The 27027-nt window shown below is 36.1% G+C and overlaps 1 protein-coding gene across 5 annotated transcripts in view; it reads right to left on the reverse strand.

Annotated features, from left to right (window-relative positions):
* Positions 1-27027, reverse strand: part of SLC25A40 (solute carrier family 25 member 40) — a 42811-nt gene that overhangs the window by 10074 nt on the left and 5710 nt on the right. For 3 of the 5 annotated variants that reach the window (XM_063606286.1, XM_008976304.4, XM_034964380.3), the window contains exons 2-10: positions 16919-16987; positions 16419-16516; positions 14978-15098; positions 12648-12707; positions 10570-10676; positions 6255-6322; positions 4220-4344; positions 3316-3489; positions 122-231 (exon numbers count right to left, since the gene is read on the reverse strand). In XM_063606286.1, the coding sequence (XP_063462356.1) occupies positions 122-231; positions 3316-3489; positions 4220-4344; positions 6255-6322; positions 10570-10676; positions 12648-12707; positions 14978-15074 (741 nt within the window). In that variant the 5' untranslated portion in view covers positions 15075-15098; positions 16419-16516; positions 16919-16987. The remainder of the gene's footprint in view (positions 1-121; positions 232-3315; positions 3490-4219; positions 4345-6254; positions 6323-10569; positions 10677-12647; positions 12708-14977; positions 15099-16418; positions 16517-16918; positions 16988-27027) is intronic. The other 2 variants (XM_055114645.1, XM_003822721.5) reach the window with 1 other exon arrangement.

Raw genomic sequence — 27027 nt, forward strand, 5'->3', positions numbered from 1 at the left:
AGAAAAATTTTCAAGCAGTGCAGCCAAAGTGGATCTCAATATACATGAGATGCTATATTTTGTTTTGTTTTAATACAACAATTATTCTTCTGGAATATTAACAACAAAAGAATAAACTTACAGAACCAGACAATGCCCCTGAAGTAAAGTTGATCATAAATGTTGGCTCATATAAACCAGATTTCTCACATAACCACTTCTTTAAAATTTCATAGTTATACCAGTACATTGCTATAAAAACAGAGAATGAAATGAACACATATTTAGAAATAAAATGTGGACTTTAATAAAAGAGTTATGAGGTTATATATTCAGGGGATAGACAAATTCTAACCTTGACATACCTTGCTTTCTACTTAGACACCCACTAGGGTGGGATTTCTTTTTTTAATGCAAAATTCTCAGTAATATTCTAGTAGTCCTATAAACAAAAAAAACTATGCATCAATAAAGTAGGACTATAATTCCAAAACCTGACAAGGACAACGGGACAAAGGAAAAAAGTAAAGGCCAATCTATTGATGATCATAGGTACAGACTTCCTAAAAATAATAATAAAAAACAAACTGAAGTCAGAAATATTTCATAAAACATCATATACTGTGATTAAGTTGGGTTACCCCAGAAATGCAAAGGTATATAATACAAATCTTTAAATGTCATATTACCATGTTAACAAAACCATGGGATCATGTAATGATAATGAAAAAGCATCTGATAAAACGCAACACTCCTTCATTTAAAAGAAACAAATTTCTTGGAAACCTAGAAGTAAAAGGAAACTTCTTTAATTTGATAAAAAACATGCATCAAAAACCTATACCAAAAAATAATTATTAATGGTTAAATGAGATCTATTTTCTTTAAAATGGGAAAAATGATGGGGATGTTCATTATCGTCACTATAATTCAAAAGTTCACTGGGCAGCAAGTAAGAAAGAAAAGTTATGATTACAAATGATGATATAAAACAGTTCAATTTACATATATTTTTATATATATCCAAACCAAAAAAATAGTAAGACAAAGCAGAATTTATAACAGAATGTTAAAACATAGCTGGATACAAGCTAATAGAAAAAAATCAATTGCAACTGCACAAGCTACAAAGATTTAATTTTAAAAAATTAAAATAGAGCTTTAAAAATAGCTACTAAAAGCTGGGGGGCAGTGGGGTATACCTATAACTAAATGTCAAAAAAAAAGAGATGAATACAACCTTGATGAAGAAAAACTTGAATCTCTCCTAAAACAACTTCTTAAAGATTTATTATTAACATAAAGAGATGACATTCCTAGGGAAGAAAAATAAGGTGACATCAAGATTTTTCTTAGCCAAGCATGGTGGCACACGGCTTTGGTCCCAGCTACTCAGGAGGTTGATGTGGGAGGATTACTAGAGCCCTGTAGATAGATCAAGGCTACAGTGAGCCGTGACTGTGCCACTGCACTCCAGCCTGGGCAACAGAGTGAGACCCTGACCAAAAAAAAAAAGATTTTTCATAGAGCACTAATAATTCAGTTTGGTACTGGCCTGAAGTCAGAAACATTAACCAGTGAAACAGATCCATGCATACATGAAAATGTTATATGACAGAGACGACACTGCAGATCCCTGAAGCAATTATGGTTATTCAATAGATCAGGGGTCCACGACCCCAGGGCTGAGGATTGGTACTGGTCTGTGTCCCGTTAGGAACTGGGCTACACAGCAGGAGGTGAGCGGCGGGTGAGTGAGCATTACCGCCTGAGCTCCACCTCCTGTCAGATCAGCAGTAGCAATATATTCTTATAGAACTCTATTGTTAACTGCGCATGTGAGGGATCTGGGTTGCGTGGTCCTTATGAAAATTTAATGCCTGGTGATCTGAGGCGGAATAGTTTCGTTCTGAAACCAATCACACACGCGCTCATGCACACACACACACGGGCACAATTTTCCCAATCATGGAAAAATTGTCTTCCACAAAACCAGTCCCTGGTGCCCAAAAGGTTGGAGATCACTCAAATAGGTGATGTTGGGACAACCAGCTATCCATGTGGGAGAAAAATGAAATTGAAAACCTATTTCAGTCCAAAACCCCAAATCAATTATGAATAAATGAATGCCAATGAAACAGTGCCCAATCTTATTAATAACCAGGGAAATGCAAATTAAAATGAGATACCACTTTAAATTATTAAACAAAAATTAAGACCTTTGACAATAAAAAAGTTGGAAAGGGTGTGAAGCAGCAGAAAATCTCTTACATTGCTGGTAGGTATGTAGATCATACAATCACTTTGGAAAAGAGTTCTATATTACCTAGTAAAATTTGAAATGTATGTATATCTATGAATCAACAAATCCAATACTGGATAAACTTTCAAAGGTACACCAAGAAACTGATTAAAAATTTTCATAGCAGCACTGTCTTACTTGTTTACTCACATATAAACGAGTAAAAATGAAGAAAACAGTTACACATAACACAAGAATGACTCTTAGGAAAATTTTTTAGTAAAAGGGGATTTTCAAAAATAGGCTAAACTAAACAATATAATGTTTGGCAATAATACATATGTGGGAAAATTAATTCTTTTAATCAAATGAATGGCATTCAATATAGTGGTTACCACTGGGGTTGTGACAGTGAAAGAACGTATTTGTGGTTTCATGATTTTTAAAAGATATTTATATTCTTATTGAGAGTTTCTCTCTAGATAAGTATTTCTTTTGGGTCTTAAAAACTTCTATGATCCACAAGGGAAATGCCACTAAAGTAGGCACATTCTGTACATTACTGGTAGATTTACACTTCTCACTTTTCATAATTTTCTCCCTTTTCATAACTGAGTAATTAGTACAATTCCCTACTTGATTTGTAATAGTCTTTTACAGGATAATCATTTAATGGGGAGATGTTTATTTTTAATAACTGAAAAAGTAGGAGGCCATATAATTCCAAAGTGGTCTTAAATGGATTCTATCCTTTGATATGCAGTAGTTTTACTTATCTTACTAATTGCTTAGAATAATATTAAATGACTTATTTAGAATTTTAAAGGTAGTTTGCATTCTCTGAATATGAATACCCACTAATTAATGTAGAAAAGCAAATTAATCACAAGGAAAAAAAAACAAGCTTGAATAAAAACTATTCATTCAATAAAAGCTTGGAAAGATCTGAGAGCCCAACAATGAAAAAGGAGTTTGTGGTCACTATAGAAAATAACTTACCTTTAATGGTAAAGAGTTAAAAATCTAGTGACAGTAATATTTGAATGAGACAAAGCCATGTAAAATTTAGTAGCTACAAATAAGATAAATCCTACCTGAGAAAGGTACATCTCTAAGAACAGTAGGAGCCCAGCCCCTCCAAAGGGAAATCCAACCATCTTCAGATACTTTCTTGCTGACAAATCGATGCAGTTCCACGTAAGAAAACTTCTTGGACTGCATCTTGGTTCTAATCAATTCTAGTGGACTTATCACAGTTACTGCACCAACTAATACAAACAAGTTAAAAAAAAGAAAACAAAAATAAAGCCATGTACTATGCAAACACATATACTGTAAAAATTAATATTCACAGATTTTATATTTTAAACTTTTAGTCTATAATGTCTGAAAACCTTAAAATTAAATGTGTAATGATGTCAACATAATTGCCACAGATTTTTCCCTTCACAAAGTATTTCTTAAAAATCGATTTTCATATACTTTACTTTTTCTGGTTTCAACTCTCTCAAGGGCAGTTCCAGAAATGTTATAATCAACCAGAACTATGAAAACCAAAGCCCATTCCAGTTACTGCCCCAATAAATCCCACTCCCATTTAGCAGAGTAAACGTTCTTCTGTATAGAGTCAACGTTCCTTATGATAAAACTCTGAATCCCAAAGTTTATAAGGAAAGTGATTCAGGACTTTGGCCTGAATCACGCATGATCCCAGATGACACCTCAGAAGTTCAGGTAAATCAGAACCAACTCTGATGTCACTCTAAAAACTCTGTCCATGATTTGACCAAGATAGGCTGAGCCCATCTCATTCTGATGGTAATCACCATTCCATATGACTTCTGGAGTACCTATACTATATTAACAAATTAATATAAACTATAATGCAAAATATATCATACTAATACTCTATATATTATACAAATTATCTGTGAATGTCACAACTTAAACAGAAGCTCTAAACAGAAATCAAAATGAAAATAAAGATTTATTACTCACATCTGGCTACAATTCCAGCAACAATTGGTATGTAGGTTTCATTTTCTCCTAACTTAGATCTCAGAAGAGCACTTAATTGATCATAGCAGGTAAAATAAATAACTGTGGCAGGAACTGCCATCACTCTGTTAGATCACACAAAAAGATTTGTTCAAAATTATCAAAAGATCCCACATAGTCTTATCTTAAATTCAAATATTATTATATAAGCTAAAAAAGTCTTATATTTTGTGTAAGCTAAAAACCACAATAAATCAGCCTATGAGATCAATTTTTCTTTTAGTTTAAAAATGATTAGTACTTAACTTAGTAGGCAGTAAAAAGATATAAAGTAGGCATTTGCCATCCAAATATTTGCTTTACAAATCCAGTTGTAAAGACAGTTACAATAAATAGCATTAAGTAAGCGCTAGCATGGTGGCACATGCCTGTAATCCCAGCTACTCAGGTAGCTGAGGAACAAGAATCACTTGAACCTGGGAGGCAGAGGTTGCAAAGAGCCGAGATCGTGCCACTGCACTCCAGCCTATTTAGGGACAGAGCAAGACTCTGTCTCTAAATAAATAAATAAATAAAATAAAAATAAAACAAATAGGAAAAGACAAATTAAGACAGACACTTCATCTCCATCTCTGTTTCTGGTCTCCCAGATCTTCTTTCTCATTCATAATTACCATAACATCAGAATCAGCGAAATAAAAAGTACATGAGAAATTGTAAAACATTTTTGTGCTGTGGACCATACATCACTCCTGCTTATAACTAGACATAAATTATAATTAACATCATCAGAATTACATACACTAATTTTAAGGGAATTTAATGACATACTATTTTAAAAGAAATTATTAAAAGGGAATTATTAAATTCAAATACAAAGTTGCAGGTACTGCCATGTCAATAAATATTAATGCAACAAGAAACTAGTCCATGTTTATGATGTAACTAAAGGACATTCACAGACTATAAATTGGAATGCCTAATGTTATATGGTGGACTTTGCTGCTGAGAATTTAGGAGCAGGACTGACTGGTGGGGTATTGGATCTGCCACTAACTTTAAACCTTAAACATTGTTTAAAATAAATGCCTCAAATTGACTAATTTCCTCCATTAAAAGTATAAAGTTCTTGGGAATAAATGAGACAGCAAAAGCCAAGTTATTATTTTACATTTTTACATTCAATATTAACAGTTTATCATATTAATTCATGTAATCGCCAGGCAGTAGACAATTAGAATTACCTGGAGAAAGGAAAGTATACATTTTGCAATATATCATACAGCTTTAGTAAAATGAACAAATAAACACCAAAGTCTTTATTTCTGAACATGAAAAAAATTACCATATGCTTGTGTAGCAAAGACAACACAGCAGGCTTGGTTGCTCAAACCTTATATAACTTCAGGAGGGCCTATGTGCATGCCCGACCTCTGGACAACTCGTGAGAATGTATCCCCAGGAGTATTCCCCATTAGAAGGTTTTTTGTATGTCTGAAGCACTAAACCAACTTGTCCAGGTTGATCTGTACACTGCGATTTATAGTACACTTCTTTCCTTCTGTGGGTTTGAAGTTTTGCTCATCACAACTGGCCTAAAAGACAGAATGTATCCATATAACCCATGCTCAATAAAAGCCCTACACTCAAAACTCAAATGGGTTTCCCAAGGCAGAAGCACTTTGTATACTTCACAGCTCACTGATAGAAGGATAAGCACATCCTGTGCAATGCCATAAGGGAGGACTTTGGAAGCCTATTTCTGGACAACTCCTGATGTGCCTTTTTCCCTTACCGATTCTGTTTTCTATCCTTTTGCTGTAATAAACCGTATCTGTGAATGTAACCTCTTCAGGTCCTGCAAGTCCTTATAGTACATCATCAAACATGTGGGTGGCTGTGAGGCTTAAAAAACAATACCTCAGAAAATGAAAGCATTCTAATATTAAAAATGCAAGACTTTGTCTAACCCTGCTGATTACAGGATAAAATAACAATCATTATTTAGTAGAAAAAACATTAAATTTCAACTTACAGGGTAGGAGGAAGGCCACTCCATAGAGATTTAATGCCCTCATTTCGAATGATTTTAAAAAATGCATCCTAAAGTTATAATAGAAAAAAAGTAATCAAAATATATCTTTAAACCTTTTATACAAAAATTTATACTGATGATTGGTAATTTCATTCTTTCAGGTATTTATATCTAAAAAAATAAGCTTTTTGGATTTATGTATGTCCATTCTTTTTAAAAAGGGAATTTTAACACAATTAAAATGAAGCATTTCTGGATGATACTAACTTCTTACAGAATGAAGTCTATATTACTCAGCTCTAGATTGTTCTACTAAGAGCTTAGAAAAAAAGCTTTAGAAAAGATTATTATAAGAAAGGAAGTAGAGCAAAAGCAGAGAATTGGTTAAACTTGCTTAAGTATGAAATTAGAGAAAATATTAAAATGTGCTATGTGAAATCTTTGGAGAGGAACCAAAAGTAGGCAGAGCTGAAGAGAAGTCTTCTATTAACAGACAGACTCTTACAATTTGATAACAAAAAGATAAAGTAATTAAAAATTGGCTAAGGATTTGAATATATATTTCTCCAAAGAATACATACAAATGGCCAATAAGCACACGAAAAACTGTTTGGCTGCATGCAGTGGCTCAGGCCTGTAATCCCAGCACTTTGGAAGGCAGGAGACCCCTTGAGCCCAGGAGTTCGACATCAGCCTGCGCAATATAGTTAGAACTTATCTCTACAAAAAGCTAAAAAATCTGCTGGGCATGGTGACGCACTCCTGTGGTCCCAGCTACTTGGGAGTCTGAGGTGGGAGGACTGCTTCAGCCCAGCAGGGAGAGGCTGCACTGAGCTGAGATCACACCACTGCACTCCAGGCCTGGGCAACAGAGTGAGACCCTGTCTCAAAAAAAAAAAGAAAAGAAAAATAGAAAAAGGAAAAATGTTCATCATTGATTATTATGAAAATGCAAAGCAAAACTACAAATGAGATGTGACTTCATACCTACTAAATAAGCTAAAATTATAGAGACAGACAATAATAAATTCTGGTGAAAATGTGAAGAAATTGGAACCCTTAGATACTACTGGTGAGAATACAGAATGGTGTAGCTACTTTAGAAAATAGCCTAGCAGTTTCTCAGAAGGTTAAACATAGTTATCACACGACTCAGTAATTTCAACTCCAGTTACATTCTGAGAGAAATTAAAACACATATTCACATAAGGTTATATCCAAGAGAAATTAAAACACATGTTCACACAGAAACATGAATGTCCATAGAATTAATTATTCCAAAAAGCAGAAACAACCCAAATGTCTATCAAATGATGAACGAATAAATTAAATGTAATATATTCACATAATATTACTTGGCAATAAAAGAAATAAAATACTGATACATACTACAACATGGATGACTCTTAAAACACTGTGCTAAGTAAAAGACATTAGTCACAAAGGACTGCATATTTTCCCAGCTACGGGAACCCTAGTAAGACAGAAAACTTTTAGACAATAACCACTCTGCTCTAGCCAAACACCAAAGTGAAACTTGTGGCACCACCCAGACCCATATCAGCAAAGGCCAAGTAGGTAGCCTAGACTTCCACCAATGTAAGGCTGACAGAAGGTCAATAAGGAACCAAGATTTTTACCCCTACCAGGTCAGCAATAAGGCTCCTTTGTCCCTCTGCTAGGGTGGTGTCACAGGAGGAATAGTGGAGAGTCACTACTTTCACGATCACCCAGCAATGAGGCTACCCCACTACACTGTCAGTGGAAACCATATAGAAAGCCAGAATTCCCACACATGCTCAAGAGCAAAAGAGGTCTTCCCTCACACTGTGTGTCAATAGAGGCTGGGTGGGGAACCTGGACTTCTAACGCTACCCAGCAGTAACAAGATGACATCCTTTCTTTCCCATGGAAGCAATGACAGAAAAAGACAGCTAAAATAGAATGTTTTAAGTGAGATTAAAGAGTTTAATGGAATGCTAAAAAATGTTCCAGTAACTTACAAAGGAAGGCAGGAAAGGCAAAACAGAAATAGAAAACACAACAAAGAGAAAATTTTTTTAAAAAGATAGGCTTAAGTCCTACTCTCTAATTGCATTATAATAGTTAAACTAAGTATACTAATTAAAAGGTAAAAACTGACAGAGTGAAATTAAAACATGACTCAATTTTATGCTGTCTAAAAGAAATTCACTTCAATTATAATGTCATAAGCAGGTTGAAAATGGATTGAAAGACTCAACACATTAAAGATGTTATTACCCTCCAAATTAACATACAAGTTGAATGCCATTCCAATAAATACCCTAGCAATATTTTTTTGTAAATATAAACAGGATTATGCTAAGATTTATGTGGAAAGACAAAGGAACTTTGGGAATAGCGAAAACAACTTTGAAAAAAAAAAAATAAGGACCAGATGCTGTGTCTCACGCCGGTATCTCAGCACTTTGGGAGGCCACGGCAGGAGGACTGCTTGAGCCCAGGAGTGTGAGACTAGCCTGGGCAACATAGTGAGACCCTGTCTCTACAAAAAATAAATCACAGTGGCACATGCCTATAGTCCCAGCTATTTGGGAGACGGAGGTGGGAGAATCTCTTGAGGCGTACAGATTGAGGAAGCAGTGAGTCATGATTGCTCCACTGCACTCCAGCCTAGGTGACAGTGCGAGGCCTTGTCTCAAAAAAAGAAAAAGAAATATAAAAATAAAGTGAGAGGAATCAGTGTATCTAATTTCAAGACTTACAATGCAATAATTAGGACTGTGGTATTGACAGAGTGACAGACACAGAGATAAATGGAACAGAATAGAAAACTCAGAAATAGACAGACCCAATATGCCCCACTGATTTTTAACAAAGGTGCAAAAACCAACTCAATGGAGGAAATACAGCCATTTCCACAAATGCAAGTGGACACCCATAGGCAGCAACAACAAACCAACCTCAACCACAGTCTCATGCCCTACATAAAACTAACTCAAAATGGATCAAGGACTTAAATAAAATTTTTATGAAAAAGTCTTCAGAGTGTAACAGTAGATAAAAAGCTCTTAGCCTTGATACCAAAAGCATGACCTATAAAAGATATTAATAAATTGAATTTTGTAAAAATTAAAAAGTTTTACCCTGTGAAAGACCATGTTTAAGAGGATGAAAAGACAAACTAGAAGTGGAAAAAAATATTTGTAAACCACACATTCAACAAAATACTAGTATCTAGAATATATAAAGAATTATCAAAATTCAACAGTAAAACTACAAACAATTTAATTAGAAAATGGGCAAAAGACATGAAAGCCTTTTTACTGAAGAGGGAAATAAGCATATTAAAAGATGTTCAACATCATTAGCCACTAGGGAAATGCAAATTAAAACCACAGTGAGATATCTCTACACATATATCATAATTGGTAAAATAAAAGTAGTGACAACATCAAAACACTAGTGAAGATGTGGAGAAATTGGATCAGTCACACAGTGCTAATGAAAATGTAAAATGGTAGAACCAGTGTAGAAAACAGGTTAGGAGTTGCTTAAACTATAAACATGTAACTACCATATGACTCAGCAACTGTATTCCCTAAGGCATTTTTCCCAGAGTAAGTGAATGTTTGTAGCAGCTTTATTCATAATAGCCAAAATCTGGAAAAAACTCTGAAAATAAACTGTATTATATCTACACCATGAAATAATCTATATCATGAGCAATAAAAAGGAACAAATGATTGACACATGCAACAACCTGGATGAATCACCAGGTAATTATGCTATGTAAAAAATGCCAACCCCAAAAGGTTATATATGTCATGATTCCATTTATATAACACTCTTGAAATGACAAAATTATATAAATGAAGAACAGATTAGTAGTTGCCAGGGCTTAAGGAGTTGGTGAGAACACAAGGGAAATGGGTGTGGCTCTAAAAAAGGAAACAGAAAGAATCCTTGTGATAATGAAATTATTATTTTAATTGTATCAATCAATGTCAAAATCCTAGTGGTGACACTATTAGTTTTGTAAGATGGTACCACTGGGGGAAACTAAGAAAAGGGTACATGAAATCTGTCTGTATATATTTTTTTCATTTTATATTATCTCAAAATAAAAATGTTTAGTTTTTTAAAAAGTTACCTCCCCTTTTTTACACAAAACCATGAACCTATGAAAAGGTTAACAAAGGGTTAAAAGCAAAGAAGTAGTTCCCTGTTCTCAGTTTAATATGATTCTTAACCCTCTTGCAATTAGAAAATCTTTCACCTATAAGATTAAATAGAAAATATACTGTGATTCTAAGGAATATAATCACCTTACCAATGTTCCCTGGAAATTTCCTGGCTTCTTATACCATAGTTTGTTGCCTCCCTCTTCACAGACACATAGATGATCCATGAGTCCATTACTATATACAAAACATTTTCCTAACAAAGAAGATTCCAACAGCCAACAATTACCTCACATAACTGTTATTATTTTTACAGATGAACAAATTGACATCACAATGAGGAAACTAGAAAATTACGAAAAGAGAAACAATCTTGAAAAAGATAAACAAACATCTCTACTTTTTGGGATGAAACAGACAAAATTAATTTGATTTGCTTAATGCTACTGCAATGCATTCTAAACTCAGAGTTGTTAAAAGTAACTGTATATCAGGCCGGTGTAATCCCAGCACTTTGGGAGGCCGAGGCAGGCGGATCATGAGGTCAGGAGATCGAGACCATCCTGGCTAACACAGTGAAACCCTGTTTCTACTAAAAATACAAAAAATTAGCTGGGCGTGGTGGCGGGCGCCTGTAGTCCCAGCTACTCGGGAGGCTGAGGCAGGAGAATGGCGTGAACCCAGGAGGCGGAGCTTGCAGTGAGCCAAGATCGCGCCACTGCACTCCAGCCTGGGCGACAGAGCAAGACTCTCTCAAAAAAAAAAAAAAAAAAAAGTAACTGTAAATTAGTGGATTTATGTTTTCAGAACTGCAATAAGAAAATGGCTGGGCATGGTGGCTCATGCCTGTAATCCCAGCACTTTGGGAGGCCAAGGCCAGGGGACCACTTGAGGCCAGGAGTTTGATTTCAGCCTGGGCTACACAGTGAGCCTCCATCTCTACAAAAAAATTTTAAAAATCAGCTGGGTGTGATGGCACGTGCCTGTAGTCCCAGCTACTCAGGAGGCTGAAGTGGGAAGATCACCTGAGCCCAGGAGGTCAAGGCTGCAGTGAGCTATGATCACACGACTACACTCCAGCCTGGGTGACAGAGTAAGACCCAGTCTCAAAAAAAGGACACAAAAATAACTTCTTTTAAGTTATCTGAGGGAATGAAGAAGGAAGATAAAAGACGAAAACCCATTTAGAGAAGAGAACATGGACGCATATCTTCTCTATTTGACCAGAAGAAAAATCTGTGGTATGCAAGGGAAATTCAGACAAAACTACAATTTTTTTTTAAATGTCGTTCTCAATGTACATAATGCTATGCTTTGTCTCTTTTTCTGTATCTGTACTGTACTGCTCAGTCTAGCCATTTGTCACATTCCACCTAATGTAGTACAACTTTCTCTAATACCAACTTCTTCCCACTTACTGGACTAACTGTTGCCAAAATTGTCTTCTCTGCCCAACAGTATGTAAAAATACAAAGCTGTGAATTTTGTAATATTTAAGTCTGAGTGTTTCCTTCTGCTTTTATGGCTTTCTTTAATGTATAGGAAATTACCTTTTCAGCATCTTCCTACAATCAATCTATCCTTTCATTCATCTAAAATACCAGGGCTATTCATTCCATCTCACCGCTCTGAATTCAACACAGTGGCTTTATATCTGAGCCAATTTTCTCACAGTCCAAACACGTGTTTTCTGCCACTTAAAATATGGTTGCAATGCCATTATCTTTATAAACCTATAAAATCCAAGGAATTGCGAATTTTGCCTATCTTATAAAAATACATCATTATTTGTCTCAAATTCTACATAAACTACTATCCAGAAATTAACCAAGCTGTCTGATAAAATAATAAATTTCCAATCACTATATTCAAGCAATAGTTGTATGATGGTCATGAATGCTTTAACATGGGCACAACTTTTGGACACAGGAGTAAGCTGGATTCTAAGGTCCCTCACAAATATAATTCTGTTCTTACCTCTGAGGCACAAATACAAATACATAACCATCCTTTGCTTTAATTAGTAGGTCCATATAAATATTATGTATTTATTTGCTTTTTGCCTACACCTCATCACGTACAACTAAATGGTGAAAAAAAAAGTTTTTCATGAGGATAAAGAGGCATCAATTTTAATAAATTAGCAAATGAATGTTATGCAAAAAAAAAAAACACAGGAACATTTAAAAATCAAACATAACATTTTTAGGGCAATTAGTACACATACCTTTGGGGAGTGGGTTGTTTTGGGCTTGGAGTCTAATTTTAACAACATCCAGGGGTGTCACTATGAAGATATGTTAAGTTTCAATTAGCGAGTGGTATCTGTAAATTGGATAGATGTTTTACACAGAACACAAAATACATTGATTCATACTTTTCCTCATGGCTATATAATTGGTAAGCTTATTTATCTTAAAGTAGTCTTGAATGTAACATTCTAATTTTTTTGCCCTTAAATTTTGTTAATCAGTGAAAGACAGACGAATTACTTCTCTCATGAGTACTAAACTGTTATTCGTAATATTCCTACAACTATCATTACATTAGCATTAAAGTCAGTATTTATAAGAAAATATGATTTCTAATATAAGAAGTAAAAGTTCCAAAAGACTTTGAGAATAACTTTCTATAAGTAATCAATAGCCAAATGATATTAGTCTTCCTAATCTGTTAAATTTACCTGTATCAAATAAGAGGTACAGATAATAAAAAATTTGAGTAAACTAGTCATAAAACATCTTTAGCACTAAGTTATGTTATTCCATTTGGGCATAGCACAGCAAAGGAAAATAGTTTTAATATGCATGCTATATTTTATCCAAGTAGAAACAAATGCCAAATAATGGTTCTAAGAAAACTTTTCCTCATCTTGAGAATGATGATAATTATATTAGATGATCTCTATGACCTTTATAACTCAAATTCTGACCTGAAAATACATCATAAGCAATTAATTTGTTCTAATCATTTGTTATTTACATAAACTAGCCAACTTAAAAATCATTAAAATGCTAAACTATCACCTAACTGTGTCATTTGGCTACATCTACAAGAAGCTGACTGTAAGAAACAGAAAACTGTGAACCAGAGAAATTTAAGAAATTCCGTTAATGCAAAGTAAAGATTATTTGTAATTGTTACGAACATAAATTGTGAAAATTCTGTATTATTCATTATGCTAATATTTTATTCCATCTTCTTGCTTTCTATTATAGACATGGGGAATCAGAAAAGTTTAATGTTGATAGGGACCCAAAAGAAATCCCAGTTATAAGCCCCTAATTTACAGATGAAATAATGAAGTTCAAATAAAAGTTAGATACTGTTCCCAAGTGTATTCACCGTGAGAATGGCAAAGCAAGGACTCAAGTCTCTTGAATCTCTGTCCAGGGTTGTTTTCATATAATAATATGATGAAACATTCATGGATCATAAATGATAGTATGTGTTGCAGGAAGTCAGGGATCCTGAATGGAGGGACCAGGTGGAGCCGCGGCAGAGGAACATAAATTCTGAAGATTTCATGGACATTTACCAGTTCCCAAATAATACTTTCATAATTTCTTACCCATCTTACTTTAATCTCTTAATCCTGTTATTTTTATAAGCTAAGGATGTACATCACATCAGGGCCACTATGATAATTGTGATAACTGTACAAATTGATTGTAAAACATGTATGTTTGAACAATATGAAATAAGTGCACCTTGAAAAAGAACAGAATAACAGTGATTTTAGGGAACAAGGGAAGACAACCATAAGGTCTGCCTGCAGGGTCGGGCAAAATAGAGCCATATTTTTCTTCCTGCAGATAGCCTATAAACAGACATGCAAGTAGGGAAGATATTGCTAAATTATTTTCCTAGCAAGGAATATTAATAATTCATACCCTGGGGAAGGAATGCATTCCTGGTGGGAGGTCTATACATGGCCACTCTGGGAGTGTCTGTCTTATGCCGTTGAGATAAAGACTGAAATACGCCCTGGTCTCCTGCAGTACCCTCAGGCTTACTAGGATTGGGCAACTCCACCCTGGTAAATTTGAGGTCAGACTGGATCTCTGCTCTCAAACCCTCTTTTCTGTTGTTTAAGATGTTTATCAAGACAAAATGTGCACCGCTGAACATAGACCCTTATCAGTAATTCTGCTTTTGCCCTTTGCCTTGTGATCTTTGCTGGACCCTTATCAGGAGTCTGTGATTTTGCCCTTGTCCTGTTTCCTCAGAAGCATGTGATCTTTGTTCTCCTTTTTACCCTTTGAAGCATGTGATCTTGTGACCTTACTCCCTGTTCTTGCACCCCCTCCCCTTTTGAAATCCTTAATAAAACTTGCTAGTTTTGCAGCTCAGGTGGGCAATCACGGTCCTACCAATATGTGATGTCACCCCCGGAGGCCCAGCTGTAAAATTCCTCTCTTTGTACTCTTTATTTCTCAGCCAGCCAATACTTATGGAAAATAGAAAGAAACTACGTTGAAACACTGATACTAAAACTCAAATGGAAGCACTGATTCATTCAAAGTTACATAATCTACATCAGTAACATAATTTTACCTATTACTGATGTCAGTATAGCTCCAGTACATGAGGCAAGCATTTGTTGAAGAGGTGTCACTTTGATAATCTCTTGTCCCCTTGTCTCAGGATCCATATTTTTAACTAATTAAATAAAAACCTGTTAAAAAGAAAACATAAAATTAGAGCACATCCTCTGATCTTTCAAAAATGATAACATCCTTCAGCTAAGCTGGGTAAGCAGCATCACATTAGTAAGACAACTAAGAGAGAATTAACCAAACAGATACTGACAGAATGAAAGCAGGTGACCAATAAGTCTGAGTCTGTAAACTCAGCCTCATAAACACTACTAAGAAAACCTCCCCAATAGAGTACAGAGGTATCAGCAAATACAGCCCTTTATTGTATACCAGTAGTTGTTGTACAGATGTAAAATAAAAACACATAACCTTAATAAGTTTTATCTTACAAAAATTTGATGAGAAAAGCAACATAAAAACATAAAAAGTTTTAAAAAGTCAGATAATACAGAACAGTATAAAAATAACTTATGAACTTACTATTCAAAAATAATCACCGGCCAGGCGTGGTGGCTCACACCTGTAACCCCAGCACTTTTGGAGGCCGAGGTGGGCACATCATGAGGTCGGGAGATCGAGACCAACCTAGCTAACATGGTGAAATCCTGTCTCAACTAAAAATACAAAAAATTAGCCAGGTGTCTGTAGTCCCAGCTACTCGGGAGGCTGAGGCAGGAGAATGGCATGAACCCAGGAGGCGGAGCTTGCAGTGAGCCGAGATCGCACCACTGCACTCCAGCCTGGGCAACAGAGCGAGACTCTGTCTCAAAAAAAAATAATAATAATAATCACCAGCAACAGGAGTGTCATCTTTCCAAATGTCTATGAACATACACACATACATATGTATATGTCTATACACACACATTACATCTAACCAAATATTGTATATTAATCAAACACATGTACACTTATGTGTCCGTGTACATACAGCTTTTCTGAAAAACAGGTCAATGCTATTTTGCTTGTTTAGTAGCCTGCTTTAACACTTAAAAACACATTATAGACATTGTGTCAATAAAAACAGATTTACATTTTTATTGCTTGCACGGTAGTTAATTATATTTATTTAATCAGTTTCAGATTGTTAGATATCAGGTTGTTGCCAATTTCCAAACTATAAAATATTCTGCTATAATATTCTTATACATACATATATATATTTTTGTAACCTTCCTACAATTACTGTAGGAAAGATAGTAAGATTGATGGGATAAGCTATTTTAAAACTTGATACAGGGCCAGGTGTGGTGGCTCACACCTGTAATCCTAGCACTTTGGGAGGCCAAGGCAGGTGGATTAGCTGAGGTCAGGAGTTTGAGACCAGCCTGGCCAACATGGTGAAATCCAGTCTCTACTAAAAATACAAAAAATTAGCAGGGCATGGTGGCGCAAACCTGTAGTCCCAGTTCCGTGGGGGACTGAGGCATGAGAATCCCTTTAACCCAGGAGGCAGAAGTTGCAATGAGCCAAGATCGCATTACTGCACTCCAGCCTAGGTGACAGAGAAGACTACATGTCAAAATCAAAACAACAACAACAAAAAAAACTTCATACAAATTGCCATGATGCTTTCCAGAAAGGTTGGATCAATCTATACTTCTACTGGCAATATGAGAGTTCCTACTTATCCATGACTTACCAAATTCTCTGTCAAATTACATATAATTTTTTTTCTGAACCATTCAAAAGTAGGCTGCATACATCATGTCCCTTCACCATAAATACGTCAGAATATTATCTTATATAATCACAATACAATTATCAAATTCAGGAAACTTAATTTTGAACCGTACTCTACAGTTCATATTCCAATTCTGTCAATAGTATCAATAATGTCCTTTATCAAAATAAATAGTAATTTTATTGATTCTTTAGACTTTTATTATCTACCTACCTGGTTTGAGTTTGTTCTTCAACTCTATGCTCCAATATTTTATTGTTTGTAACATCAGTAGCCAAAAACCTGTAATTAAAAAGAAAGTAATTGTCTTATCTTTTCACACAGGAAAAGGATAATAAATCTAAAAGAAAGGAGTACATAAAAACTTTAATACAAAAATCAACAAATACTCATTAAATGCTTTCTACTAATTGCTTTGAAGAATATAAAGAGCACTCCATAAATGCAAGCATTAGTTACAGAAGCATTTTCACAAAAACCTCATGTTATTCTAGTTAATATACTCTGCTTTAAAAACAAATAAGCAAACGACTCTAGAGCCCAAACACAGTGATTAATCTTAGCATCATTTACAGTAGAACAACCAGATTTTGTAACACAAAATTAAAGGGCCAGCATCATCTATGACGGTTTTTTTTTTTTTTTTGGGAGGGGAGTGTAAGAGGGCGAACCTTTAATCTGAATCGAAACAATCTTTAATCTGAATCTGAAACAACAAGCTTTAGGTCTAACTTCCAAGTCACAGGAAATTCAGCAACTAGTGTAACAAGGTAATGGATGCCACATAACAGTAGAAGTTGTACTCTTTTAGCCTACAAGACTATTGTCTTGATTCATTTGAGTCAAAGGTGGGAAAAAAACGTGTCAAGGGAGAGTAAACTGTTCTAGATTAAAAGGAATCTTAAGAGTCAACCACCAAAAGAACCCTGGTTCAAATAAACAAATTTTTCCAGTTTGAGGGTAACTAGTGATATGTGACCATGGTCTGGTATTAGATAATACTAATTTGATATTAGATAATATTTCAGAAATCTTGTTCATTTTGTATACAGAAAGTATCTTTTAAGAGATTCATTCTAAATTATTAAGGACCATAATGTTCTAATAACTGTAGTTTACAATACTTTGAAAACATAAATATACTAAAATGTTATGATTTGGTAAACCTATGTAAACATATACCATATTTCATTGTTCTGTATTTTTCTGTATATGTGAAAATATGTACAATAAAAATATTTTAGTTCCTGAAACTTATGTAGAATCTTCAAGTCTAGGGAACATATTTGTAACATTCATTTAAATGAGCTCCTTTAAGTGGAAAAATAATATATGTATGCTAGAATATAGGTATACTTCTCCTCCAGAATGGTAAAACGGCCCACAGTACTTTATTGTTGACATTGACGCCAGCAAGGTTGACAACTTGAATATGCGCACATGAAATTAAATCCAGAAAACTTTATTATATTTCTAGCCATCAGAATGTAAGGAAACAAGTCAGAAATTTAGATATAACTTTTTAGAATAGTTAATGAAATTGTTTCATAACATATATACTATTTTAGAAAAATAAGTTATATCAATTATCTCCTAAAATCATGTTATCTAATTATAATGAGAAATGAAAAATGAGTCTCCTTTTCAATTTATTACAAAAATAATGAAAAAAAAGGCAAAACTCTACTCCCAGAGACTTGGGAGTACAGGTAGAAAATTTAAGAAGTGATTATCAGTGAACTGCCTAGAACTCATAATGTATTCAACACTGCTTTAAACTCCCTACAGTTTTACCAACCTACTTATCTTTTTTCTGTCCCACTTTCTATTCTCCTATGTGCAGACACTGAGGACACATTCTACTGGGAGAACTCACTCTAACAAAATATCTCTTGGCTTTCCTGTAATAGTAGAACATCTCATGAAGAAATATTCTGCAAGAACAGCTTTCCTCCCTCAACTCCCTGCAAAATTCCTCTTTTCTATACCTTTTCTGCTTCTGTATGCTACTGAAGTAACCATTAATAATTTACTCTAACTAGCCAAGGTGGTCTTCAAATGTAAATGGGAAGCATTCTCCAACATGAAAAACCCATGAGCCCTTCTTGAGAAACAAAAGTTACTTAATAACAAAATTCACTTAACCAGGAGATTAATGAAGTATCTTTAGTAAAAGGATTAAAGTAACTTACATTTAAGCCAGAAGACAGAACACTATCTCTTCAGTATCATCAGAATTTTCAATTTTTTCAAAACAAATATGTGTTAAATGCAATCTTATTATAATCTTGATTTACCTTCTGTATTAGTCTGTTTTCACACTACTGATAAAGACATACCCAAGACTGGGCAATTAACAAATAAAAGAGTTTTAATGAACTCACAGTTCCACATGCCTGGGGAGGCCTCACAATCATGGCAGAAGGTAAAAGGCAAGTCTCACATGGCAGCAGAGAAGAGAACTTGTGCAGGGAAACTCCCCTTAATAGAACTATCGATTTCGTGAGAGGTATTCACTATCACAAGAATAGGATGGGAAAGACTCACCCTCATGATTCAATTACCTCCCACCAGGTCTCTCCCACAATATGTGGGGACTGTGGAAGCTACAATTCAAGATGAGATCTTGGTGGGGATACAGCCAAACTGTATCACCTTCCCCTGGCCAATAAAGATGCTTAACATCTCTGCATATTTTTATCAGTAGTATATATTGCCTCTTCTGTAGTATGTCCATTTACATCTTTTACCTACTTTGATGTTAAGGCATGTATACTTTCCTTACTGGTTTGAGGAATCCTTTATTCCATTTTTAAAAAAAATACTTAGGAATGCATGATATGGTTTCGTTGTCTCCCCACCCAAATCGCATCTTAAATTGTAGTTCCCATAATCCCCATGTGTCATGAGAGGGACCCAGTGAGAGGTAATTTAATCATGGAGGTGGTTACCCACATGATGTTCTTGTGATAGTGCATTCTCACAAGATCTGATGGTTTTATAAGGGGCTTTTCCCCCTTTTGCTTGGCACTTCTCCTTGCTGCCACCATGTGAAGGACATGTGTGCTTCCTCTTCCACTGTGATTGCCAGTTTCCTGAGGCCTCCCCAGCCACAATGAACTGTGAGTCAATTGAACAATTTTCCTTTATAAATAACCCAGTCTCAGGTATGTCTTTATTAGCAGTGTGAAAATGGACTAAGACATTTATTTATTTTTATTGATACATACTAGATGTACATGTTTTGGGGGTACATGTGATAATCTGATACATTAATATAGTGTGTCAAGATCAAATCAGGGTAATTGGGATATACATCATTTTAACCATTTATCTTTTATTTATGTTAGGAACATTCGAATTATTATCTTCCAGTTATTTTGAAATGTACAACAGATTATTAAGTATGCTTACTCAACCATCAAACACTAGGTCTTATTTCTTCTAACTGAAAGTTGTACTCATTCATCAACCTCTCTTCCCAGTTTCCTTCCCCAAAACCTTCCTGGCCTCTGGTAATTACCAATCTACTATCTTCATGAGATCCACTTTTTTAGCTCCACATATGACTGAGAACATGTGATGTTTGTCTTTCTCTGTCTGGCTTATTTCAATTAACATAAGGATTTCTAGGACTTCTAGGTTCATCCATGTTGTCACAAGTGACAGAATTTCATTCTCATTTTACAAATGTTCTGTAAATGTCAGTTAGGGCTGTGTAGTTTAACTCCAGTGTTTCCTTGTTGGTATTATGTCTGAATGATCTGTCCATTACTGAGAGTGTGTTACTGAAGCTCCCCACTAATACTGAATTGCTGTCTCTCTCCCTTTAGGACTATTCTAAAAATTTAATTGATATGTATTAGGTGCACTATATTCAGGGTGGATGTGATAATTTAATACATTCATATAATTTATAAAGTCAAATCAGTGTACTTGGGATATCCAGCACCTTAAATATTTATTTATGTTAGAAACATGTGAATTATTCTCTACTAGCTATTTTGAAATACACAACGGATTAGTGTAAACTATATCCACCATGCTGATCTATCAAAAAAACGTGGTCTTATTTATTTTACCAAACTGTTCCCTTTAGATCTATTAATGTTTGCTTTATATATCGGGGTGTTCCCATATTGGTTAAATATTTATAATTGTTATATCATCTTGCTGAATTGACCCCTTTATCATTTTATAGTGACTTTGTCTCTTTTTACAGTCTTTGACTAGTAGCCTATTTTACATATGCATAGCTAGTCCAGATCCTTTTTGGTTTCCACTCGCATAAATGAAATACCTTTCCCCACCCCTTCATTTTCAAATTGTGTCTTTATAGATTAAGTAGGTTTCTTGTGGACAGCATATGGTTGGGTCTTGGTTTTCTTAATCCATTTAGCCATTCTGTGTCTTTAAGCTGAGAACTGAATCTATTTTTATTCTGTGTTAGTACTAATAATAACTTACCACTGCCCTTTTGTTGTTTCTTTAATGGCTGTTTTCTAACTTGTCTCCTCTTCTTTTCTTCCATTCTTACTGTTTTCCTTTGTGGCTAAGTGATTTTCTTTGTTAGCATGTTTTGATTTGTTGATTTTTTTCTTTTCTTTTCTTTTTTTTTTTTTTTTGAGACAAGGTCCTGCTCTGGTGCCCAAACTGGAGTGCAATGGCAGGATCACAGCTAATTGCAACCTCAAGCTGCCGGGCTCCGGCAATCCTATTGCCTTAGCCTCTTGAAGACCTAGGACTACAGGCACGAGCCACCACTACTGGTCTAACGCATTGCTTGTTATTTTTAGTGTATCTACAATAAGTTTTTCCATTGTGGTTGGCATGAATTTTAAAAATCATCTTGTAAATACAACAAATTATTTTTAAAAGATGAAAACTTATTTTAGATAACAAAGAACAGAAACCAAGAGAAAACTAAAAAAAAAGCTCTACACTTTAATTACATCCTCCACACATTTTGACTTTGTCTTAATTTACCTATTTTTATATTCCTTATCTCTCAACAGGCTGCAGTAGCTATTACAGTTTTTAATAGATTTTTCTCTTATGCTTCATACTAGAGTTATGAGTGAATTGCACACCACAATTACAGCATTAGAATATTCTTGGGAGGCCAGGTACAGTGGCTGAGGCCTGTAATCCCAGCACTTTGGGAGACCAAGGCAGGCGGATCACTTAAGGCCACAAGTTTGAGACCTCTTGAGGCCAAGAGGGCGAAACCCCAACTCCGTTAATAAAAATAAAAATTAGCCAGGTGCAGTGGTGCATGCCTGTAGTTCCAGCTACTCAGGAGGCTGAGGCAGGAGAATTGCTTGAACCCAGGAGGCAGAGGTTGCAGTGACCCAAGATCACACCACTGCACTCCAGTTTGGGTGACACAGTGAGACTCCGTCTCGGGGGGGGAAAAAAAAAGAATATTCTTGGGGACTGTGCACAGTGGTCCATGTCTGTAATCCCAGCAGTTTGGAATGCCAAGGCAGGTGGATCGCTTGAGCCCAGGAGTTGAAGACCAGCATGGGCAACACGGTGAAACCCCATCTCTACAAAAAAATACAGAAATTATCCAGGTGTGGTGGCACACACCTGTAATTCCAGCTACTTGGGAAGCAGAGGTGGGAGGATCGCTTGAGCCCACAAAGCAGAGGTTTCAGTGAGCTGAGATCATGCCACTGTACTCCAGCCAAGGCAATACAACAAAACCCTCTCTAGGAAAAAAAAAAAAAATGAATGAATATTAATGGTCTGTGTACTTACTTTAACTGGCCAGTTTTGCACCTTCAAATGTTTTCTTTTCGCACATTTTTTTCCTCCAGGTTGAAGAATTCCCTTTAGCGTTTCTTGTAAAATGGGTATGGTAGTGGTGAATCCTCCTAGCTTTTGTCTAGGAAAGACTTTATCTGGCCTTCACATTTCAAGGGTATATTTGCTGGATACAGTATTCTTGGATGGCAGATTTTTTTTCATTCAGCCCTTTAAAAATGTCATCTAACTCCTTCCTGGCCTGTATGGCTTCTGTTGAGAAGTCTGTTGCCAGATGAATTGGAGTTTGTTTACATGTTACTTGATTCTTTTCTTCTGCTGCTTTTAGAATCCTTTCTTTATCCTTGCCCTTTTAGAGTTTGATTATTATATGCTGTGGGAAAGACAGTTTCTGGGGTGCCAGTTGAGTTGGTTTCCCCTGCATGAGACATTCATGGGAAGCCATGGGCGTCCTCTGAGGAGAAATGTCTCCTTATTGCCTTCATGTCTTTATGCCCCGAGAGCATAACCGCTCAGCGGCATTCCACAGGTTGCTCAGGGAGATAACACTCCTTGAAGCAGTGGAGTATAATCAAACATCTTGGCTCCTCCTGAAACCCACTCCCACCTGTTTCAGTCCCGATAAGTTAAAGATCTTAAGTAGTTTAGACACACACCTTTGCTCAAGGAAATTCACAGAAACCACCACTGCTACTCACGAGTTCCTTCACTGATTAATCCTTTTCCTCATCCCTTCCTATCCCTCCCATCTTCCCTAAGAACAAAGAGCTTGTAAACCAATAAATTGGGTGGAGCCCAAGAGTTCTGGGCTGTGAGCAAGCCTCTGATGCTCTGGTCCCCTGGACGCGCCTTTTAAGCGCTTATTCTGTCTTTTTCTAACTCCTTTGTCTCTGCCAGACTCGGGGTACCTACTGGGTGGTGTGGGGCTGGTTTTCCCAACATATGCCTTAGGGAAATCTTATTTGGATCAAATCTGTTTGTTGTTCTCAGACCTTCCTATAACTGGATAGTTATATCTTTCTCAAGTTTGGGAAAGTTTTCTGTTATTATTTCTTTGAATAAGTTTTCTACCTCAACTCCCTCTTGAACACCAATAATTCTTAAGATTTGGTCTTTTGAAGTAATTTTCTGTATCTTGTAGGTAATCTTCATTCCTTTTCATTCTTTTTATTCTCCTCTGTGTGTTTTCAAATAGCCTGTCCTTTAGCTCACTATTTTCTCTGCTTGATCCATTCTGCTGTTCACAGTATCTAATCAAATTTTTAGTTGACAAATGTATTGCTGAGTTCCAGATTTCATTTTTAAAAACAATTTCAATCTGTTTAATTTCTTTGATAAATTTCTGGAATTTTTTTTGTTTTATCTTGGAGATCACTAAGTTTACTTAAAACTGCTATTTTAAATCCTTGGTTGGAGAGCTCATGTACTGTGTCTCTTTAGGATCAGTCATTGGAGTTTTGCTATGTCTTTTTGGGGAGGTCACTGTTCCCTATTTGTTATTTCCTATAGATTTATGTCCATATCTTTGCAATGAATAATTCATTTATTCCAGTCTTTTTGGTCTGGATTGTTTTGGTGTTTACTGGGCATGTTTGCTTAGACACTCTTTGTAATTTATCTGTTGAATATTGTTTCCCACTAGGTCACTGCCTCCTTTTTGGTACTAGGTGGCACCTTAAGCACAGGACTGCCTCAGCTTTAGTAAGCAATCTAAATGCTGCCTGTCCTGAACAGGGGAAATCACAGAGAATGTATCACAATAGTGTGAGAAGGATGGTTAGGCATTTCTGCCTAGGGGACCTGTGGAACATACCTCTTACATTGTGGTGTTGCTGAACAGCCACTATGATTTGGCATCTCCTTTGGTTGAGTTATAGAGCAGAGTTTGCAAGGTCAGGGATGGTGGTCCCACCTCCCCACCTTTTACTCTGCCTGCCCTGAGCAATATTTCTACCTTCAGGCACTGCCAACGCTTCCAATGAGTCGAGGGAGGAGGAATTCTCCTGAAAGGGAACCCGAGATGATAGGGAAGCTGGCTGTCCACCTCAATCTCACAACTTCCAGTATAGAAACCATGAATTAAAGGGAACTATTCTGTGCACTTGGTGCCAGAAGACTCGGAGGAAAAGTATCTGTGATACTCTCAAACCGTGTTTTTCCTGTGCTCTCACACCAGAAGAATCAACAAAGAATTATCTGACCAAATGTTTGGGGGTGAGGAGTTCCCCCTACCTATATGCAGTGGACCCTGCCGCCTTGATATCCTTCAATTTAATTCTGACACTACCTACCTGGAAATAAGAATCTGATCCCACAGGTTGAGGGCTGTCTCCAAGACTGCCTCCCCACCTTCAGTCAGAAGTCCATGCCTCCAGAACTTCTTACTAATCAGATTCGAGTTGGGGTTCCCACAACTCCCTCTTTGGGTTTGAACAGTTTGCTAGAGTGGTTCACAGAACTCAGCAAAACAGCTTTTCTGGTTCCTTATAAATGATATCGCAAAGGGAACAGGTGAAGAAATGTACAGGGCAAGGTATAGGGGAAGGAGGTGGTGCTTCCATTCCCTTCCTGGGCATGCCACCCTGCAGGAGCCTCAACATATTCAGCTATCCAGAAGCTCTCTGAACCCTGTCCTCTCGGGTTTTTATGAAGGCTTCATGATGTAGGCCTACTTAATTAAACCACTGGTCATTAGTGATCAACTTGACTTTCAGCTCCTCTCCTCTCCCCAAAGGTTTCAGGATACAGCTGTAAGTCCCAAACTTCTAATCATGCCTTCATTTTTCTGGTGACCAATCCTACCCTAAAGCTATCAGTCAGTATTAGCATACAAAAATATAGGACTTTGGAGATTCTAAGGATTTTAGGAGCTGTACATCAGGAAATGGAAATGAAAGCCAAATATATATTTCACAATATCAGACCATCTGCTTAGAGTTTTTCATTTATCTGTGGCTCTGAAAGCTGCCTCATCCTATTTGAGTTCTGGGATATTGCTGGTGGTAATCTTGGCACTGTATATTTGTTTTCAGTTTTCTGTTAAAGAGAATGAAGCCAACTTGCTTCTACACCACCATTTTGGAATTGAAAACTCTCCCCTCTGGCTGGGCGTGGTGGCTCATGCCTGTATTCCTAGCACTTTGGGGGGCCGAGTGAGGCAAACTGCTTGACCTCAGGAGTTTCAGACCAACCTGGGCAATGTGGTGAAACTCCATCTCTAGAAAAAAATACAAAAAATGAGCTAGGTGTAGTGGTGTGCACCTCTAGTCCCAGCTACATGGGGGTGCTGAGATGGGAGGATCACTTGAGCCTAGGAGGTCAAGGCTGCAGTGAGCCTATATCATGCTACTGCATGCCAGCCTGGGTGTCAAAGTGACAAAGTGAGACCCTGTTCCAAAAAAAAAAAAAAAGAAAAAAAAAATCCAAAAAAAACCTCTCCCCTTTATTCTATTTCAGTTTGTACCCCCTTTTTTTCTGGTTTCTTTTACTCACTAATTATTCTGAAATTCATTCATTTTATTACATGCATTGATACTTGGTTCCTTTCCACTTCTGAATACTATTCCGTTACATAAATATACTACAATTTATCCATTTATCTGTTGATGAAAATCTGGGTTGTTTCAAGTTGGGGCCTATTACAAATAAAGCAACTATGATTATCTGTTTAAATCTTGAGTAAATACATAAGTAGAATAGCTGGATCAAATGGTAAATGTATGTTTAACGTTTAAAGAAATTCAGAAAATGTTTTCCGAAGCAGTTGAACCATTTTACACACCCACCAGCATTATATGCAAGTTCCAGTTGCTTCACATCCTTAACAACACTTGGTATGGTCAGTTTTAACATTTTATTCCTTTGAATATATGAATCGTGAAATCTCATTGTGGTATTACTTTGCATTTTTCTAAGGAATTGTTATGTTATGCATAACAATTATATCTTCTTTGGAGAAATATATCTTCTTTGGAGAAATAGCTTTTTAGATCCTTTGGTCATTTTTAAATTGGGTCATCTTCTTATTGAGTTATAATAATTCTTCATATTTTTTGGACACTAGATCCTTACCAGATATATTAGATGCAAAATAGCTTATTTTGTGGGCTGTCTTTTCACTTTCTTCATAGTGTTCTTCAACATACAAAAGTTTTAAGTCTAGACAAAGCTCAATTTGCCTATTTTTTCTGTTGTTGGCCTTCTGAAGCAAAGGACAAAAATGATAAAACGTCACTTTCAAGATTAACTTATAAAAGACTGTGATGTCCACTAAAGCAGACTCTGCTTTCTTCACTAGCTTTATCTGATGATGATAGGGACAAGAGGCAGATAAATTCTGGGCATAAGAGGGCGGATCCCCAGTGAGGACCCCACCCTCAAGCCTGGAACTGCAGCCCAAAGTGAGAACTTAGATCCCTGTTTTCCCACTTGAATGTTGCCTTTTCCAAAACTACCTATGGCCTGCCCCACCCTCATCCTGTGCCCATAAAAACCACAGGCTCAGCCAGCACAGGGAAGAGAAGAAGCAGCTGAATGTCTGAGAGAAGCAGCTT

This window comes from Pan paniscus, chromosome 6 (genome assembly GCF_029289425.2).
Source record: "Pan paniscus chromosome 6, NHGRI_mPanPan1-v2.0_pri, whole genome shotgun sequence".
Classification (NCBI taxonomy): Eukaryota; Metazoa; Chordata; class Mammalia; order Primates; family Hominidae; genus Pan; species Pan paniscus.